The following is a 21,585-nucleotide window of genomic DNA, read 5'->3' as shown; positions in this document are numbered from 1 at the left end:
AACAAGAAGAGAGATAGCAGACAGACAGAGAAAAAACAAAATCAGCATTTACTTGGCAGAGTCAGCCCACCCAGGACCACCTTGGTAACCCAGTATCAGGCCCATTGTGCCCCCACTGGCTCCCTGCTTCACATTGGGTAGGAAATCCCGGAGGTGGGTAAGGGCTGAGAAAAGGTAAGGACAATAAAAGTGGGTGTCTGCTTTTAACTTCAGCTTTTTAATTGGATCACTTACTGAGGATCTGAACGAAATCGTTGCTGGTTAAAAGAGAAAGAAAACTCTCACTCCCCAAAAGGAAGGACACTTGCTTTCCCAGTCCGAATAGCCAATGGGGTGACGATAGTTGTTTCGGAGTCCAGAAACTGGAGTAGTGGAGATGGGCTCTGTGGGGCCTCCAGTGAGGTAGGTAACACAGCCAATTCTAGAAGCCAGCGGCCTCCTCGGAAAGAGTTCTTTGTGAAGGGCAGGGCACCCCAAAGAGGGGCCCGTGCCTTGGAAAGCATCGTGGTTCTGGTGGCATCGAAGCAGAAGCTCTCCCTGGCCCTTGCTGGGGTCTTTTTAGATGACTAGGGGTCTTGGAGGAGGTGCCTAAGGAAAAGTTTCCTAAGGCATGAAGCAGTCTCCTAGGGATTTCCACCACATCTGGCTTTTCCAGAGACATGCACGGAAAGGCTGGTTTTCTCTAGAAATTTGTTCAGGCTCTACAGATCTCAAAGGAAAAACTAAAATTAGCACAGGGAATTTTGCCTCTGAGGCCGACAAACCCCAGGATAGTCAGCCTCCTATTAAAATAAGATGGCCAACGGGAGAATTCTTTGATACTCTTAATCTTTTGCATGCACAATTTGAAAAAAAAAAAAAATGCCAGCTATAAAATTAGAACAAATAGAAAACGTATTTTAATTGCTCTCTTGAAGCTTCAAAAAGAGGATTACTCTGGCATTTCCAAGGAGTGTTCGCCTAGATGCACAAGAACCATGGGCAGGGCTTGCTCAAGGCAGAGGTAAACATTTCACTGGAAAAAAAAGTTACGTGCCTGGGGCATGACTTCCAACCAGGAGCTGCCCCATTAGGAACTTATGATCAGGTCACCCTGTGAGGTGACTTCCCACCACTGCACTTCCTGTCAGCTTTATTACAGAACTCCTTGTTATCCGTATAACCTAAATTCTAAAAGGAAAAGAAAGGACTCTCATCACTCTGCCTCCACCGAACTCTGCAGGTAGAGACCCGGGAGACTGACGTGACAAGAATTCCGATCTTTGCCTGCTCACATTAGTGGTCCGGGGCCCTTTCTCCTGGAGCAGCTGGGGGGTGAGCAGCGCCCCGCCTGAACAGCCTGCTCCCGGCACTCACTGTGGGGGAGGCAAAACTTGCCTCTGCCATCCTAGGCCCTTTCAGTCAGTCTAATAATTAAATGTACATGAGACAAATGAACAAGAGAAAATAACCAAATTTAATTACATACATTCAAATGGAAACCCCACATACATGCAACAGAGACCGTAGGTACATGAGAGGTTCTGAGACAGAAAGAAAAAATGAGTGTCGACATAAGAACAAAAAACAAAATTATAAACATTTATTTGAACCAAAAAGAGGGTACACCTGGAAGCAAGATCTCAACAGACTGAGAAAAATGTTTCCAGGAATAACAGTTTGCCATTTATTTTATGTGCTTGAAATTAAGGCAAAGATAACTTTTTTGTTTTGTTTTGTTTTGTTTTGTTTTACTAAAAATGTTATAAGCCTGGGGCATGACTACCAACTATGACCTGCCCAGGCAGGAATTTATGATCAGATGACCCTGTGAGGTGATTTTCCATAAAACCCCTTTTTTGTTCACAAGGTATACATGACATTCTGAGCTAAGGATGAGGTAAGATGCCTTGGGAGTTCAGAGGGGAGGAAGGTCATTGCAGGTTGATAAGAAGAGCAAATATTTAGAAGTTAGTAGTTAGCCCCACACCCAGTACAGGTCATAAAAAGTCACTTCTGGTAATAACTATTATTACGGGCAAGGCCCCTAATTTAAATTCTTCCAGGTAGTTAAAGGGGGTGGGGAGTCTTAGGTCTCGGTTGTCTTTCACTCAAAATTATCCACGTATCACAGAGGCCCATTTTAGGTGACTCGCTTGGAATTCTTATATCTCTTTGACATAAAAAAAAAAAAAAATTAATTTGAATTGAAGATAATGAAAAAATAGCAAACATAGGAAAAGTGCTCTTTACCCTCCCCTCTTTTGCCTACAGGCAGGATATAAATTCTCCTAGTACTGGAAACAGGCTCTAATCAGCCCAGACTCTTATCTGCACTAGAGGAACCTGCAAACCACCTTCCTCCACCATTTGCCTCCTCTACATTTACCTTCCCGCGGTAGCCGCCCTTGGAAGTTAAAAATTGCTTTCCTTCATCCGGTCATTTCTCTGCAGATCTTTGTTCTTTGTCGATGTTAATGAACCAGGATTCTAAGCCACCTGCTTGAGTTACCCACAGGATGATGCGCACTGCCCGAGTTAACAAGCAGTTCTGCTCTAGTTAATCTGCTCTGGAAAAGGCCCAGCTTAAAACCTAAGGTGGGTAGAGGTAAGGTCTTGCATCCCCTTCTTGGGAATGAGGCAAGGACTTGGGCACAGGGCATTTACTTGAGAGACGGACTAGGACACACATGTGGGACAGGGGAGGAAGAAAACGCCAACAAAGGGCCTGCTCCTGAGGGAGTGGACCCCTGGGGCTCCGTCCTGCAGGGAACACTGAGAAGCTGGAGGGTGGATATAGGGGAGGTGGCAGTGCCCTGTGCTCACTGAATCCACCCTGTTTGGGTTGTCCCTGGGGGCAGAACTCCTCAGAATTTCCAAGTCCTCCTGCTTGCAGCCCAGCCAGTTCCCACGGGGCTGGGAACTCAATTGGGCAGGGAAGGCACAGACCTCTGTCTCTCCTTTCCCAGGTTCACTCTCTCTGTCCCAGCTTCTCCTTGCCTCCCTTTAATCTCAGCCTCTCTCTCCCTCTCTCTCTCTCTCTCTCTCTCTCTCCCTCTCTCTCTCTCTCTCTCTCTCTCCCCTTGGACTTTCTTCTGTTCTTATTTGTTTCTCTGCCTTCTCCCTTGTGCCTGATGCTCCCTGTCATCACTGCTGCCCTCTGCAGTCACTCACCTTTAGAGGCTTTAAGCCATGTCCTTGCCAGCTTACACAGCAGAGAGACTTCTGAAATATGACTGTCTACATTTTGGGTTAAAAAAAAAAAAAAAAAAAAAAAAAAAAAAGGTATCTTGCCATAAAAAATGAATGTCAGGTCAAACCTCTCAGTGTTCTCTTACTGACTGTTGACCCACTTTGAGGATATCACTTCTGGTATTTCAAAAATGTGTTATCCTAGATTAGAGGTCGGCAAACTCTTAGTCAACAGAGTCTACTTTTTGAGAGCTTGATGGGAGAGGGACAGATGTGTACACCCCATTGGCCAGAAGCGGCCTTGCTGAAGGAAGCCAGACGGGTTTTCTTGAGAAAGACTCTGCCCAAGAGTCCTACATGGAAAAAAGTCCAGCAGGAGACTGAACCCAAGCAAAGAGGAAGCCTTGCACTGGCATCAGTCGGCCAGCAGGAGGAGGCATTGCCCACTTCAAAGCAGCTGTAGGTGCAAGATACCCAGCAATGGTACCTACAATAGAATCCCGAAGAGCCTCCCGCCTCATCCCACAAAAAAAAAAAAAAAAAAAAAAAAAAAAAATGCTCCCAGAGAAAATAACGCACCAACTGAGCCTCTTCTCCATGCTGAAACACCAGGATTAAATTACAACCCAATCAGTCAAGCAAAGTCTTTCCTGCCACTTACCTCCCCTCCCTGCCCAGTCTAGCCCTGCACAGACCAAAAGAGCAAATAGTAAAGGAGGAAAAAGATTGAGTCACAAAGAAAACCAATCAGATTATTTTCCTTCTGGTATCCAGTGTGAAGGAAGGCCCCAGCTGAAGCAGGGGAGAGGATTTAAGTAGAACAAAAATCAAACGTTTTCCCATTGTTACAAGGAGTCTTTTCTTGCAACTAAAAGCCTGGAAAACTGAGCCCCCCCAGATTCTAAGCAGTTATGTTGTCCCCATACCCCTAGGCACTGATGTTATGAGGAAGGCTGTGTTTTGAGGATACCTGCGACTCTGGCTAAGGGCTTTTATCTGACTAGAGATGGTGCCCAACCCTTGAGCAAGGCAAACTGAAAGTGCTCAAGTGTGGGAAGCAGTCCTCTACCAATGAGGGATAGGAGGCTGTAGCTAAGTACCGCAGCTTCCTAGTTCCCAATGTCCCACTGGAGATAGTTCCATGATGTCTGAAACACACTTTCCATATATATATATAATTTTTCAGTTACATTTACATTCAATATTATTCTATATTAAATTCCTGTACCACATGGTGGTTAGGGTGGTCCCCAATGTTTTCAGTGCCCACAGGGCCCCAGACATAGTTTTTATGATTTTATTGACTATATTCCCTATGCTGTAATTTACATCTCTGTGGCTGTTCTGCAACTACCAATTTGTACTGCTTAATCCTTCGCCCAGTCCCCCAACCCCTCTCCCCTCTGAAAACTGTCAAAATGTTCTCTGTATCTACAGTGTTTCCCCGAAAATAAGACATCCTCTGAAAATAAGGCCTAGCGCAACTTTGGGAGAAAATTTTAATATAAGACACTGTCTTATTTTCAGGGAAACAGGGTATATATAAATCTCTATTAATTTCAGAGAGAGAAAGGGAGAGGAAGAGAGATAGAAACATCAATGATGAGAGAGAATCATCAATCAGCTGCCTCCTGCACTCTCCCAACCCGGGATTGAGCCCACAACTCAGACTTGTGTCCTGACCAGGAATTGAACTGGGAATCGAACTGTGATCTCCTGAATCATAGATCAATGCTCAACCACTGAGTCACATCAGCTGGGTGAGTCTATTTCTATTTTATTTGTTTTGTTCTTTAGAGTCCACATATATGCGAAATCATATGCTATTTGTCTTTCTCTGACTGACTTAGTCTATCCATGCTGTCACAAAAGGTAAGATTTCATTCTTTTTATGGCCGAGTAGTATTCCATTGTGTATATGCACCACAGCTTCTTTATCCACTCATCTATTGATGAGCACTTGGGTTGCTTCCAGAACTTGGCTATTGTAAATATTGCTGCAATGAACACAAAGGGGCATATATTCTTTGGAATTACTGCTTTTGGGCTTCTTGGAATTTGTACTCCCTTTCCTACCTCACTCGCTTACAATCCTACCTATTAGACCTGAGATTGCCTCCATATAAACAGCTTGCACTCAAATTTGTGTCCCCAGGTCTGTTCCTGGGGAAGCCCAAAGCAAGACAGCAGGAAAGGCAAGCTCATTTCAAAGAGCAGGTTGGAGTTGGCATTAGGAGGAAAAAAAAATATGTTTTCTTCCTGCTCATCCATTCAATACATGAATCAAACTGGCATTCTGGTTTTTACTCATAATGAAGTTTCCTGCCTGAAACCTGCGGACCAGCGGCAGCGGGGCTTTCCATTCTCTTCTGCACGCTCATCAAATCCTGAAACTCAATAGAGTCAGCGACTCATCAACGGTTTCGACTTCTTCCTGCCTACTGAACTTTCCACTTCCTCCCGTGATGTCCTTGGGCTGGAATGACTTTCACAGGGGGACACAGGTTGCATGATGCACAGTTTATAGAGTTGGGGTTGTGGCTGATATATGTCAGGGGAGCTAGCCTCCCAAACAGCCTTACTACTTTGTTTTTATATTTTCTTATCAAAGTGTAATTTACATACAGAAGAATTCAATCATTTTCATGTTCTGAGACTTTTGTTTTGCTTTATAAATAAATTTTATTGTGAAGTGTAATTCACAGATTAAAAGACATAAAAACAAAGATACAGCTGGGTGAATGTCGCAAAGTAGGCAATCTTTTAACAAGTTCGTACAGGTGTGTTATCACCACTACAGTCAAGATTTCCATCCGTCACACTTACAGTTTTAACTTTTTCGTTTAGGACTAGGATCCATCTCAAATTAATTGATGTATATTGTGTGAAGTAGGGGGTCAAAATTAATCTTCCCATAGGAATGTTCATTTGACCTACATCATTTGCTGAATAAAAGGCAAATGTCCCTTACTGACTTGCCATGGAGTTTTTGTCATAAATCCAGGTCCCACGTATATGAGGACAGTTTCTTGACTCTCTTTTCTGTTCCATCTGTCTATTTTGTCTACTCTTGCACCACAAGCAGACTGTCTTACTTAATATAGCTCTATATAGCAAATCTTGAAATCAGATAGTATAAGTCCTCCAACTTTGTTCTTATTCAGTATTGCCTCGGCTATTCTACATCATTTGAATTTCCCGTACAAATTTCAGAATCATAATTCAGAATTTTATTATCATAAAATAACCAACTAGGATTTCTCCTGGAATTTCCCTGAAACTACGGGTTAATTTAGGAAGGAGAAATGACATATTTAGTTCATAACAATATTTAGTCTTCCAATCCAGAGGGCAGTCGATCGGTGATTCTCTCTCATCATTGATGTTTCTATCTCTCTCTCCCTCTCTCTTCCTCTCTTAAATCAATAAAAATACATATATTTTTAAAATCAGCTTTAGTCTCCCCCAACTGTGTTTTTCTGCAGTACAGAAATCATGGCTCTGCCCACTCCAGACACACATGTTTCCAACCCCTCACCTGGAACAAAACCTCTCTTCCCTTATTTCCCATTCAAAAAGTGCTGGGGAACTAATATAATCTCTAATCAGCTGGAGATTGTATTACTGGCCCGTGGCTAGGCTGGCAAACAGTAGCAGAGGTAGCTTCTACTAGAGCCCAATAGTTGGAGTTGGGATGTGGGAAGAGGTTTTTCCCAAAGGGATGTGCTATTTCCAAAAAACAGATGGACTATAGACAGACAGTTTCATAAATGTCTGTGTCATCCAGGCCCCTTCTTTCCTGGAATCCACTCCTCTAATGACTTCTGTCCTTTCCAAACTGATAATGTATGCCTCTGTCCCCTCCTCGGTTAGTCCTCACACCCAGAGATGCCTCAAGTCCTGCAGACAGCGTGGGAAACACTCAGCATGGGGACACTCAAGGTAAACAGCCACGTCTTGTGCCCAGGGGCATTTTGGACTTTTAAGAAATCCACAAACTGAGCCATAGCAATATGTGGTTCAGTCAATGTGGTGATGCCTCCTAAATTTTAAGTGCTTATATTTTTGACCCAGCATTTCTGCTTCTAAAAATGTACTCTATACTCACAGAAACACTCACAAGTACACAAAAACATAAAGTATAAGGATATCCATGGCAGTATTGTTTATATTAAGGAAAAATGCTATCGAAAGGGGTTGAATTCCAAGTATCTATGAATAGGAAACTCATTACAAAAATGATTATTCATTATCACAATGAACATTGTACAATTGTTTAAAAAATGAGATCCTAATACTGAAATAAGTTCAAGATATGTTAAGTCAAAAATCAAGTTGCAGGACAACAATAAGGGTGGTGATGATTATGATAATGTTATCTATGTTAGTTAGGAAAAAATCAGAGCAATATATGCCAAAGTATTAACAATAGTTTTCTATCATTGGGGAAAGGGAGGAGGTTGATGCAGACTTATGAAGAACTTTCATCTTCCAAAGTATATCTTTCTGTAGTATTTGAGGTGGGTTTTTTTTAATGTCTTTCTTTGGGATTTAAAACATAAAATAAATACTTTAAAAAAAAAAAAAGAAAAAAAGAAAGAGTCTTGAAAGTTGGGGCAGTGTGACAGATGCTGTTTGATCGCCTTTCAGACAGATGTCATGTGCTCACAAGGTTATTTAAGAATTCAAACTTATCTCCTTGCTCACTGACCCATAACACAGCAGACTAAATGTTTGACATGGGAAAATTCTCTGAGACAAAAGAGCTTATTCAAGCAGACCTAACAGCCATGAGCTATCTCATAATCAGCAGAGACAGACGTGTTGTGCCTGCAATGGGGGTGGGGAGAGGTTGGAGAGGCTGGGTTGGGACAGCCTGAGCTGGAAAGGTGACTAACTCTTTTCTCCTATTACCAGCGCCGATGGCCTTGGCTGTAGTGAAAGTGAAGGGCCTGTGCTGGTGGGGGAGCCTGGGTAGGAGGCCCCGGGGCGGGTCAGGAAGCCGCTGCAGGGAGGAGGAAGCCATGCTCTTCACAGGGCTTCAAAGGAGCAATCATAGTTAGAAAAAGTGCAGACGGTGAGATGCGTTTGAAGGTGGGTGGTTGAAAAAGTGCCAGTAAAAAGAAGGCCTAGGCCATAGCGGATAGCGCAGTTGATTAGAGCATCATCCCCACACACCAAGGTTGCCAAGGTTGCAGGTAAGGGACTATACAAAAATCAACCAATAAATGGAACAACAAATTAATGCTCTTCTCTCTCTCTCTTTAAAAAAAAAATCATCTTTTAAAAAAACCAAACCAACAAACTTAAGCCTATGTTAGAGAGACCAACATAGAAACTGCATCCTGTGTTTTTCTGGCCTGAGACAGATAATCTCTGGATCAGATGATGCTAATGATAATGCCACAACCAAGGGCCAAGTGCCGGTGTCCAGCCCCCTTCTAAGATCCATCTGACTATACATGTCACAATGAGCCCATTCCTTCAGAAACTTTAGTTTAGACACAAGTGGACCCTCTACCACATATTTTATCACTATCTTAGAGCATCTTTTGGTGTTATAATCCCTCCTTGTGAAAGAAGCAGGGAAAGAGGTGTTCCCACAGCTCCTTACATAAATACAGGCATGTCCTCTGCTCCTTTTTACGAGCTGTGAGGGCCGGACACTGGTTTCCCTCTAGTCTTGATTCCATTAAAGCTCATCAGAAATGTGCTTGTTTATGCATTTCATCAAGAATGCTGGTTTCTTCTGAGAAGGAAATTATTAATTGCATCACACAAAAATAGTTGTGTCCCAGACCAGTTTGAGAACAACTTTTCTTTTTCTTTTAGAGATTGTTGACATACATAAAAATCACCTGAGCTGCTGATTGAAGAGCCAAACGTGTTCACTGAGGTGGGTGAGGAGCGGACCCCCCATCCCCCAGGCTTGTCCACATGCCCCCCACCCCCCAATTCCTAAAGGTGACTCCTTCCCCAGCACTTTCTGCTCTGCTGGAGCCACTTATCACTGCTGGTCGTACCAGGATCGCAGACTCAGGGTAAGTGCGGCTAACCTTGCCCAGGGCCTCTCTCTCCAAGGGCCAGGGGGTGAGAGTTTGAACTTGGGAATGAAAGGACTTCCCTTCTGTTTCCAAGGGGAACACTTACTGAAAGTTTGAGAAGACACACAAGCCCACCCCAGCACAGTAGCACAGTAGGTGCCCTATTCTTACAACGCTTCTTGGCCATTCTACAGGCAGTCACTGTAGACTCCCTTCTCACTCCCTTTGCTGCGGCCCTGACACACCCCCCAACTCCAAAAATATTTCTCCCCCTTTATTATGCAGAGGAATTCCATGCTCATTACTTTCTGCCACCAACCTGCTTTGCATATTCAAAGACTAATTGCTATGCTCTTCCAGGAAAGGGCCCTTTTTATCCAAGTCTTGCCCCCTCTTCAGGCCCCTCTCCACTTTTGAGGAAGGAGGTAGAAAGTGGGCAGATACATTACGGCATACCCACCCCTTCTGCTGTAAGGCCCTGTTTCTCTAGATAGGATCTTGTGGTTTGCCATAGCAAGGCGGAAGTGGTTGTCCCAGTGATTGTCCCCTTCTCCCCTCTGCGACAAGCTGAGAATGCATCTCAGCAAAGGCTGGGGGACTGCAAGACAAAGGACAGACTGAAGACCAGCAAGGCTTAAGGATGCTCCCAAGGACCCACCTCTTCCCCCAGTGTCTGGACCCAACTTGGATCCTTCTACAGAAGTGAGGAGGAGGAAAACAGAATAAGCAGAGCATAAATTGAACTGTAAGGAAGGGCGATCACAGAACTGGTGAATTTTCTGGAATTGGCTCAGGTATCTGCCATGAGGCATATAGGGGCTCAAGATAAAGAATGACCTATAGAATTATTAAACTGTTTTTTGATTCACACAGTTAAATGACTGAAATGACACCCAGGTCCTCCATGGAGCAGTGAAGGCGTCTCTCCAGAGTAGCCCTCAAGTTTCGAGGGAATTTGTGTCCCTAACCATAATCCCCTGGCTCCTCCCTGGTGGAAACACCCCGGCGAAGTGAAAGTTCATGTTAATCCACTGCAGGGGGGTGGGGCCAATGTGGTGGCATCCACGGAGCAGAGAATGCAAGGCATATATATATAATTTTTTTTTTTGAGTTTTTTTTAACAGAGAGAAAGGGAGAGGGATAGAGAGCTAGAAACATCAATGAGAGAGAAACATCGACCAGCTGCCTCTTGCACACCCTCTACCGGAGATATGCCTGCAACCAATGTACGTGCCCTTGACCAGAATTGAACCTGGGATCTTTCAGCCCGCAGACCAACGCTCTATCCACTGAGCAAATTGGTTTCGGCCTTTCTGCTTCTTATTGGAGTGAAAACAGGGCTCTGCCTTGTTTGCCTTCCTCTCCTGCACGTTCTTGCTGGGCCTCTGTTAGGAACCCCTACTGCTGGGTAGCAATCCCCAACAGAGAGCAGCGGGGGAGTGTTAGCCTCTGCTCCCCAGATGGGGGCAGCTGCGCTCTCGGTGGCCATTGTGTCCAAACCACAATAATCTGCCATAGCCCCGTGGTGACCGGGTGTCAGATGCCCCACAAAGGCCCTTTCCTGGGCCTGCTGCTCATCCTCCCCCCAGCCCTCAGCCCCCTCCAGGTGTAGCTCTGGCCGGCTGTAGCCTCAGGGCCCCTGCAACAGCAATATCCTCTTCAGCCTCTTCCAAAAGGAATTGCCTCCCCCTCCTACCTCTGACCCTCCCTGACTGGCACACCTGCCAGCACATGGAGGCTCAGGCTACCTGCTTCCTCCCAGGCCTCCAGTGATCCCTCAACAGTGTGATGTGGACCAAACACACCTGCACTGACAGGCCCTTCAGAGGCTCACAGGTATGCCCCCGGGAGCCTTGGCCAAGGTCCTGGTGACCAAGACACACCTCAGAAACCTGCCCCCTCTCCAGCTCCCACTGAAACCAGCTCTGCCTGGCCTGGTATGTCCCCCACATGTTTATCCAGGTCTCTGCTGCCATCCATGGAGCACCCCCCCTCCCACCTGCTTCTGGTTTCCCATCTCTCTTCTACCATTCCCCCCTCTCCTATCAGGAATACACCTTCTCCCCTCCCAGACCCCTTCCACTTACCCCTGTGCTGTCTGCCCACCCAACTCTTTCAAAGCACCTCCAGCTGTCTCAGTAAACCCAACCTGCCTAGCAAATCTACTCCAGGCTTTGGCCCTCTCATCCTACCCCTGTAGCTGCAGGTTGTGGGAGGTGTCCCATGGAGTCTCAAGGTCAGTGTCACCTACTTCCCGGGGGGCAACAGAAGCCACTTGTCACAACACAGCAGGCTCTAATTTCCAGAACTGCAGAGTCATCCAGAAAATGAGAAACAGGGTGTTGGGTGTCTGATAAGTGAAGATAGGAGTTTAGAGGGGTTGCAGGTTGTGGGGAGGTTCAGAAGGCGAGGCAATCACACTAACTTTTTCTCCAGAAGAGCCCAGAAGTCACCCATAAAATAGGATAAGTGTGATTGGGAGATGAGAGCTTTGCCGGGACACAAAGGAACAGCCCTCAGTGACCCTCCTCCATCAGCCTGCATGGCGTCCAGGCCCCGGGGCCACAGCTCCAGAGGCCCTGGATGTGCAGCCACAGGCTTTGCCTAGTTGTGGCTGGTGAGCCTTCGGAGCTGGGGCCCTGCCACTTCCTCAGACTCTGTGAGTGGGAGTGGCCTTGGTCAGCCTCCTCATGCCCTATGGCTTCCCACAAGGCTACCCAGCCCACCTGCCCATGTCTCAGCCTACTGACATCACTGCCCTCTTCCTCTGCCAACCATCTTCTTACCAGCCACCTGGGGACAGGACAGGGGGCAGGCTTACTGACAGACACAGGTGGCATTCCTGGGCACATGTACCTGCCCCCTCCACACACACACTCCTTGTGCCCCCCCTACACACACACACAGAGGGCACGTCAGACATGGAGAGCATGCCATCACACCTGGGTTGGCCACACTCACACAGAGGAGAGGTGGCTTGGGGAGGGAGTGGAGAAGGGCCTGCTGGCTCATCTTTACGCAGAGCGGACCTGAAGTGTCCATGAAGCCAGCAGAGGAAGGAAAAAGTCCCCAGCCCAACTCCTAAAGCCTGGTGGATGGTCAGAGGGCGCCTCCTCGGGGCTTTCTCAGCACAAAAGGGAAAGAAACAGCCCCACACTGTTGTTACTGAGCAAAGGAAGTGGGCCCCGTGGCCAGAGGGAAGTGGTCCTGAGGACAGAGCTGAGGCAATTCACCACCCGGAGCCCACATGCCATGCTTCAGACTGTCTCCAGACTGTTCTTGTTCCTCCAGGAAGGGCCTGGACAATTCCAGCCCCAGAGAAACTTCCTCTCTCTCTTCGGCTGTGGGCTGGCCAGCGACAAAAAGCTGGTGCAGGGGCACCTTTGCCTCCCTCACGAACCTGGCTGAGATGAACAGGGGTGGCCTTGAAAAGGTTAGACTCAGACAAAGGGGACAATCCCAGCTCCCGGGGAGAGGTTGTTAGTGGGGGAGGGAGAACAAGCAAGGGAGGTAACTGACCACTTATTCATGAGTTCAGACCTTTGTTACACTGGTTGGCAGTTTCCATCCTCTTTCCCACAAACTTCCTTCCTAATTCTCTCCCAACATGAGGGGTGTGGGGAACATGCCCGACCAACTACAGCCTAAGATAGCATGAGGCAGAGTCTACAGTCAGTGGCTGTTAATGGTGAAGAAAACCAGCACTTGGATAGGACTCACAACCTACTAACCGAATGGTCAAATCACTTGAGCTCTCTAAGCCTCAGTTTCCCCATCTGTAAAATGGTGCTAATATCAGTGTCCATTTGCAGGGCTGCCCAGAGGAGAAACTGGATAGAATGCTCTTACGGCAAGGCTTGGCACCTGGTGGGACCTCAGTAAATATTAGACTCTGCTGTTGTCCTGACTACGAGTGGTAGCTAAAGAACCAATGGGCTCCTCACACCTTGTCTTGGAGAGTCTGCCTCTCTGGTCAATGCACAAGGACTAACTGCTTTGAGAGTCACTGAAGAAATTCTTCCTAGCCCGTTGGCCTCAATGTCTGAAATTACACAACATAGACTTTTCTTGCAGAGAGTCAGGCAGCATCTCAGATCAGAGGGCTCTCCACAAAGCTGCTGGGATAGCAGGTTGGGGTACAAGAAGTCCAACATTGGACCATGGAGAGGTGGGGTATGAGTGGGAAGGGGAGATCTCCTGATAAAGATGGGTTTCTAATGCGTCAGCAGCTGAGTCTCCCTTCCCCCAGCTCCAAGAGGCCTAGCACCACAAACTATAGCCTTCGCCAGGCCTCTTCATCATTGCTTCCTGGGCCTCAGTTTCCGCATCTGAGCTGCATTATCTCTTAGCATTGTGGTTAAGTTCAATTGAGGCAACTCTCGTACAAAATCCTTCAGACTAAGCCAGATGTAGTTTGCTAGGGCTGTCGTAACAAAGGACCACATATGGGATGGCTTAAACTACAGAAATTTATTTTCTCATGATTCTGGAGTCTACCCATGTTTCCCCGAAAATAAGACATCCTCCGAAAATAAGATCTAACGCATGGAAAGATAAGACATCCCCTGAAAATAAGACCTAGCGCAACTTTGGGAGAAAAAAATTAATATAAGACACTGTCTTATTTTCGGGGAAACAGGGTAGAAATCTAACATCAAGGTGTTGGCAGGGTAGATTTCTCTTGAGGCCTCTCTCCCCTTGGCCTGTAGTTGGCCATGTATCCTCACATGTTCTTCACTGTGTGAATCTGTGTCAAAACTCTTCTTATAAAAACACCAGTCAGATTGGATTAGAGCCCACCCCAACGACCTCATTTTAATGTAAATACCTCTTTAATGACCCTATCTCCAAGTACAGTGCTGAGGTGCTGGGACTTAGGACTTAAGCATATGAGTTTTGCCCTAACTGGTTTGACTCAGTGGATAGAGCATCGGCCTCTGGACTAAAGGGTCCCAGGTTCGATTTTGGTCAAGGGCATGTATCTCTTGGTTGCAGGCACATCCCCAGTGGGAGGTGTGCAGGAGGCAGCTGATCGATGTTTCTAGCTCTCTATCCCTCTCCCTTCCTCTCTCTAAAAAAGCAATAAAATATATATTTTTTAAAAAACAACATATGAGTGTTGGGAGTACACAATTCAGCCCATAACAGTGACTGCTCAGAAAACATCCCTATTTAATCCAATTCAACAAATACCTTCTTCATCGGCATTATTCTAGGCTCTTTGAGTGCATTAATAAACAAAGCCTAGACCAAGACCCTTGTCCATATGAGGCTTAGTCCTGGGGGGTGGGAGGAAGGGAGACAGACATCATACAATGACATAATCATGTGGCGTGATAGAAGGTGATCAGTTTTATGGGAGAGAAAAAATAGAGCAAGATAATGAGAGTTAGGAGATAGGGGTAGAAATTTTGAATAGGGTGGTCAGGGTAAGCTTCATTGAGGCAATATTTGATAAGGCCTTCAACAAGGTGGTCCATTATCTATTATTATTATTATTATTATTATTCCTAGGGAATAATGAAATTAGATTCTTTGGTCTGTGAACCCCCACATCTCTGCCAATCCACACCCACTCTAGTATCAGAGGATAAATGGTGCCCCTGAGACAGATCTGATGTTGATGGCCAACTCTGCTCTTTACTAGCTGTGTGATGTGGAGCAAGTCACTTAACCTCTCTGAGTCTGTGCTTCCACTCCTCTGGGCCAACACCTCTGTGTGGGGAGGTCCCAGTACAGGCATGGCTATGGCTCTGCAAGAGCAGGGCTGCTTTAGTGCTGGCTGGGGTAGGTGCTGAGATTTCCAAGGGTGCTGCCAGAGTTCGTGTAGTATGGGCTGAGTATCAGTTAAGACTATGTTCAGCTGCAAGTAACTGAAAACTCGAGTGACGGGGGCTTAAACAAAGAAGGATTTTTGTTTTCATTTCATGCAGAAAAATAAGTTCAGAGTAGGCAGTCTGCTTAAAGGTATCAGCCAAGATCCAGACTCCTATCTTCCTCAGCCAGCACACTCAGCTTCTGCCTTTTAGCCTCATGGTTGAAAGATGGCTGCTGAACCTGCAGGCATCCAGACTGTCTTCCAGGAAGGTAGAAAGAGGAAAGGGTGAGGTCAGCGATCAGAGATAAAGGGCTGGTGAACATGCCAGTTGAGTCAGTTCCTTTTTCAATATCTACCCACTAACTTCCTCTCTTATTTCATTGGGTGGAACTGGAGCAACAGGGCCAGCACTAGCTATCAATACAAAGGATCCTAGGAAGCATTTTATCTGGGCTCATTTCTATCCCCCCAAAGCAACATTGGATAGATGCCTAACAGAATGCTCTCAGAATGGGTGATGCTCAGACCCCTGGTGAGGCCAGCACTGGGGTCAGAGCCTGGCACAGGACCACCCCCACCAGCAGCAAGGAGAGTCCACAGCAGGAAGAGGCAGAGCTGTGGGTCTGGAGGATTTTTTCTTCCTTAGCAATGTGCTGGGTCACTCACACATGGTTCCTCTGTACACTGGTGTCATGCAGCCTCCATTTTCATAGAGACCTTGTGTTCTTATCTCTCTCACCCACTTGGGCTCCAGTCTTTCTGACTACATGAGCATGATATCATGGGGACAGGAGATGGAAACTGTCCCTCATCACAGCTTCTCGGAGGTCCCCCCTCCCTACACACACACATACACACACACACACACACACACACACACTGCCAAAGAAGGAAGTGGAGCTGGGCACTGGGCTGTGTGCTAAGAACAACTATTCTTTCAGGTCGTTCAGTCACCTATCCCGACCTCTCACTTCAAGATTGACAGTGTGGGGACTGGAGCATCCTCAGGGCCCTCAAATCCAGAGCTTGTAAACTAAAGCAAGTAAATGTGAGGACTGCAGCAAAAGGAATAACACGAGGACAAAACGCCTGTCCTCCTGTCACAGCAGCATTACAGAGTGAGCCCAAAGACGAAAAGACAGGAACTAGATGTGGGGGTATCCTCCCCACTCCTCATCCACGCTTCCAGCGGCAAGCCTAATGGGCATGTTGAATTAGCACATCTCAAAGCAAATTCGTGATTCCACCTAAGGGACCTGCCCCTTCCAGCCTGCTCCCCCTCAGCCAGCCAAATCTACATTCTGCAAGTGTGTGGCTCCACAACCGAGGAGTCCTCCTCGAAGCCTCTTCCTCTCCTGTTTCGTCCGCACAAACAGTTTGTCATCTCCCTTGTACTAACCAGAAGCTGACAGCTCCTCCTGCTTGCCTGACTGCCGAAACGGCCACATGACTCCTGTGACCCTCAGGACCACAACAGCCACTCAGGAGTGGGCTCTTGCCTTAGGCTTTTGCATTTTCTGTATCTTCTTGAAGCCTTCCACACAGCACTGGGGAATGGGGGCGAGGGGGGGGGGGCGAGGATTTGGGGGAAGGTTATCTCAGCTGTTCAGGCCTTGGTAGCACCTACCTGAGGACACAGGAGGTAAGAGATAGCCTCATAGTTGAAATATGGCTGCTGCACCTTCAGGCATCCAGACTGTCTTCCAGGAAGGTAGAAAGAGGAAAGGGTGAGGTCAGCGATCAGAGATAAAGGGCTGGTGAACATGCCAGTTGAGTCAGTTCCTTTTTCAATATCTACCCACTGACTTCGGGGCAGATCCCTTAGGTGGGATCACGAATTTGCTTTGAGATGTGCTAATTCAACATGCCCATTAGGCTTCTGCTGGAAGCGTGGATGAGGAGTGAGGAGGATACCCCCACATCTAGTTCCTGTCTTTTCAATATCTACCCACTGAAGACAGTCTGGATGCCTGAAGGTGCAGCAGCCATCTTTCAACTATGAGGCTATCTCTTACCTCCTGTGTTAACAGACACTAACCCAACCTGCTTCCTCTTCTCCACAGCAAGCAAGGGTCACCTTGAGAAACAATTACAAACTCCTGGAGGGAGGTTCAACCAGATCTACTTTGTTTAATACTGGCCAAATTTCAACCAGTATGTGCTGAGCAAATAAAAAGGATGAATCAATGAATCAATCAATCAATAAATGAAAATGAGGCCTCAGGAACAGACATTGGGATCATGGTCTTACTAACCTCTGCATTGGATAACTTGCACGTCCGTCAGACTTTCTTTCTTAAAATCACCTTGGGAAACATGAAGAGAATCAGAGTAAAAGTTTCAACCTAAAGCCCAGCAGAGAATGAGGGTGGCAGCGACAGGGACAGTGGGCCCTGACAGAACCTCGGTAGGCTTTACAGAGGCCATGGCATGTTTGAAACAGCCCCTCCAGCAGCCAAGGTTGTGGGTGGTTTGGCTCTGCTACTTTCTAGCATTGGAAGCTTGGGAGACTGAATTTTTCCAACCCTCAGTTTCCTTATCTTTATAATAGAGATAAATAACACACTCTCTTTATTGCCCTTAATAAAGTGAGTTTTGAGGCTGACACTGTTTTTACATATATATATTATTGATTTCAAAGAGGAAGGGAGAGGGAGAGAGAGAAAGAAACATCAATGATGAGAGAAAATCATTGATCAGCTGCCTCCTGCATTACCCCTCCTGGGGATCGAGTCTGCAACCCAAGCATGTGCCCTTGACCAGAATCAAATCCAGGACCCTTCAGTCTGAAAGCCAACGTTCTATCCACTGAGCCAAACCAGCTAGGGCGAGGCTGGCCCTATTTTGAAGGGCTGGCAAGATTTTCATTTCTCCACTGGAACCTCCTTTTCCTCTCATCAGAATCTAGGATGCTCTGTGATGCCTCTGTCTTTTGTACATCAAGGTTACCCTGACTTTTTTGCTGTCCAAGCTCACTGGGTGTGCCCCCCTCCCCCATTCCCAATGCCTAGAGCCCCTTCAGATGGGGGAATCTTTGGCAAGCCTAGGTGCCCCACCTAGGACCCCCACACCAGGCCTGACCACTTCCCCTGTGAGGTATGGGGATCCTTGCTGCTCAAGGACCAGCATACTATCTACCTGAGGCTGGAGTCTATGCCACTCTCCAAGACAACCTCCCTCCTGCCCTCCAGGACACCTAGAATGATCTTATCAACATCTGGCTTAACTCCAGGGGATTTACTGCAGTTGAAAACGGCAAGTGTCTCCTGGGGCTGGGCAGGCTGGCTGGATGTCTGAGCCACAAGCCCTAGGGAATAACGGGGCCTGGATGAGTTGTCTAGGGCTGCCCTAGCAAAGCACCACAACAGAAATCTATAGTCCTACAATTCTGGAGTCCAGAAATCCAAAAAGTGCTAGAACTGAGAGAATGGCAGGCAAACTAGGATGCGTGATCACCTTATAATGCAGGTCTTATTGTTTCATATTTCAAGAGAGGCCAGAAAATCGAATTTAATGTAATTTTAAATGTTGGTAACTAATTCAACAAATTTAAAATCCTGCAGAGCCCCAAGGGAATGTGACGGCAGCCAGCATATGGCCAGCTTGCCACGCGCTGAAGTTTTGGGAGATGGGCCATGCTAGACTCCACCAATTCCCAAGGCCAAGCCACACAAAGCATGGTGCTGCACTGAAAAGGGGGTGAAGACAGGTGTTTAAAAGAGTAACTCCACATTAAATGATGCTGTCTTGCAGGTGAGGTGCTTTGCCGGGCACAGGGAATGCATATGGGGAGGTGATGAAGGATCTAAAGAATGACTGTAGCTGCTGTTAGCTCAGAGTGAGGGATTCATGAGAGGGCTTGAGAGGCTTGCTTTTATCCCACCTCCTTTGGAAGCCATCCTGGGCCCTCCTGCCCATGCTCAGTCGCACTTCATTCTCAGAAACTTCTGTATCAGCTGGTACAGTTTAGCATGGCCCGTCTCCAACACTTCAAAGGGTAACAACCTGGCCAGATAAGAATCCTTCACAACCAGGGTTGGCATTTGCACATTTACAGCGTGTGAAAGCTGGTCACCCAGGAGAAAAGACCCCAGACTGAAGAGAGATGAGAGACAGATGGCACCAGGCAGGCACTCCGGTGAGAGGGACTGTGCTGGTTGGCCAGGGTCACCATAATACCACAGGCTGGTTCACTTTGTTTTCTCACAGTCCTGGAGGCTACAAGTCCAAGGTCAAGTCGGCAGGTTTCTTCTAAGGCCTCACCCCTTGGCTGACAGATGGTATCTTCCCCTGCTCATCCTCTGTGTGTCTGTGTCCTAATCTCTTCTTATGAGGACACCAATCCTATTGGGTTAGGGCCCACCCTCATTTTTACATAATTAACTTTTTATTTTATTTTTTATTGATTTTGGAGAGAGGAAAAGAGAGAGAGAGAGAGAGAGAGAGAGAGAGAGAAACATCCATGTGAGAGAGAAACATCAATTGGTTGCCTCTCTCATGCTCCCTGATCAGGGATCGAACCCACCACCTTTTGTGTCCGGGACGAGGCCCAACCAACTGAGCCACACCAGCTGAGGGAACATAATTACCTTTCTTTTCTTTTCTTTCTTTCTTTCTTTTTTTTTTTTTTTTTTTTTTTTCATAACTAAAGACCCTATCTCCAAATACCATCACTTTCATCGGTCCTGGGGGTTAGGACTTGAAGAAATGAGTTGGGGAGGGACATGAGTTAGCCCATAACAGGACCCACATTGTGGTTGTCTCACGTGGGGTGAGGCACTTCATGGGAAAGCGATGAAGACACTGAAAAGGTTGCCCAGCTCCCCAGTTCCCACTTACGCCACCACCACCAGACTGGGCTACCAACTTCCCACCCCCACTCACACCATGCCACTCGTGGCTCCTTATCTACCCAGATCAACTCCAGCACCTTCAAAGGCAAAATTAGCTCTCAAACAGCAGCACCCCCTCTCTGCTGGTGGTGACTAATGGAGAGAATCACAGACAAGGTCAGAAAGGAGATTGGCACAGAGCTCAGTGGGTGAGGATGAGATGTCCTGGCTCCTTCCTCAGAGCCCCAGAAAGGTGCCTGTCCAGGCCTCTGTCCCCTGGTTGGGCTGGCCCCGTGCAGCTTCTGGTTTGCTGGCCCAGACAGAGCTCTGGTCTGCTCCTGGCCACACAGCAGAGCCTGCAGATCTGGAAGGGGAATAAAGAAGTGAAAGAGGAAGTGTTGTTGAAAAGAGGGGAAAGGTAGGGACTCCCCCTTCCCTCTTTCCAGACCCTGCAGCACTGGGGAGCCCCCCTCTCCATGGGAGACCGCCTTCTTCCAGCTGGGAGCTGCACACTTGCTTGGCCTGGCCCCGGGTGACCTGTCCTGCCTGCTGTGACCTGGGCAAAACACGCTGTCCCTGCACACACTCGTGCTTTCTGAAACCTGAGGAGGCCAGGGGGATAAGGAGTCCCGCACAGCCCAGGCCCAGCTGGTGGGGCTAATTTTAGGTTTTTCCCAGCTTAACCGAGGCCCACTAATCTCTATCCACCCAGAAAATGCACACTGATCAGATGGTTCCTTCACTCATGGTAACCCCCACACCTGTGCCCTAAGAAAGGCTGTCTAATTTCAACCCCTTTTACCTGTGCATTCCCACCCCCCTGAGGAAACCTGCCCTTTCCACTACTTCCTGCAGAGAGCTTTTCTCCCCCAGTGTCTGGGGCAACTATAGTCTGAAGGCATAGTGGAGCCCTGTGTCCCCAGCACAGCATCTAAAATTAGCACTCTGTCAGGGTGGGTGGAATGAATGAATGAATGAATGAGCACTTAATTACATAGCGCCATCACTTGTTACACGGAAGTTAGGTCTAAAGTTAGCACATAAGGTCAAAAGAGTGAAGTTTAAGTCACCCTTGGAACTCCATCAACAAGGCATGAATCTCTCAGTAAGTCCAGTGCAACCATATTTCCTCCACAAGACCTGCTCCTCAGCCTCCCCACCTCCTTACCCCCCTACCCCACGCAGCCACCAATAATGACCAAGGAGAGGGACCCCGTCTTCGGTCCTGTTCCCCAGCTCTCTGCCCAAGACTTGGGACCAACAGGTGCTGGCTCAGGAATTCTCAAGTTTAAGCAACAGGTCCCTACAAGAACCCACATCTAGAAACTTTAAAGGTAAGAGGCTCTTGCTCCGTTCCTGCTCAGCCTCCTCTAGGGACTGCTTCTCTGTGGCCACAACAGTCAGGGCAGGGTCCTCAGGAAGTCCAGCAGGCGGAGGACAAAGCCAGCCAGAGGCAGGGAGGTGGCCCCAGGCCAGAGCAGAAGGAGGAGGCCTGTGGTGAGCAGTAGAATGCCCAGCTTTGAAGAACTCTGAAGTGTGGCCAGGAAAACTCTCCCATCTCCATGAAAAGGGAAGTGCCCCGGGCTAGAGCCGAAACCCACCAGCCAGGAGGGAGGGCTGTTCTTACCTCATTTTTTCTCTGTGGCTCAATGAGTTTTCGTCACTTGACAATTTCCAAACACAGAGGAAGATGAAAAGAATAGGACAAACAGGCATGAAC

General features: G+C 47.3%; 1 protein-coding gene across 3 annotated transcripts in view; it reads right to left on the bottom strand.

Moving 5' to 3' along the window:
• The window catches only part of LOC311626455 (nuclear body protein SP140-like protein), a 70,553-nt gene extending 53,815 nt beyond the window's left edge, over positions 1-16,738 (bottom strand). For all 3 annotated transcript variants that reach the window (XM_084891875.1, XM_084891871.1, XM_084891876.1), the window contains exon 1: positions 16,661-16,738. In XM_084891875.1, the coding sequence (XP_084748001.1) occupies positions 16,661-16,692 (32 nt within the window). In that variant the 5' untranslated portion in view covers positions 16,693-16,738. The remainder of the gene's footprint in view (positions 1-16,660) is intronic.
• Positions 16,739-21,585: the final 4,847 nt, after the last annotated feature.

The sequence above is a fragment of the Pipistrellus hanaki genome (assembly GCF_964339955.1).
Source record: "Pipistrellus hanaki genome assembly, chromosome: 8".
Classification (NCBI taxonomy): Eukaryota; Metazoa; Chordata; class Mammalia; order Chiroptera; family Vespertilionidae; genus Pipistrellus; species Pipistrellus hanaki.
The sequence above is the reverse complement of the archived record's forward strand: the minus strand, read 5'-3'. Positions and strand labels throughout refer to the sequence as shown.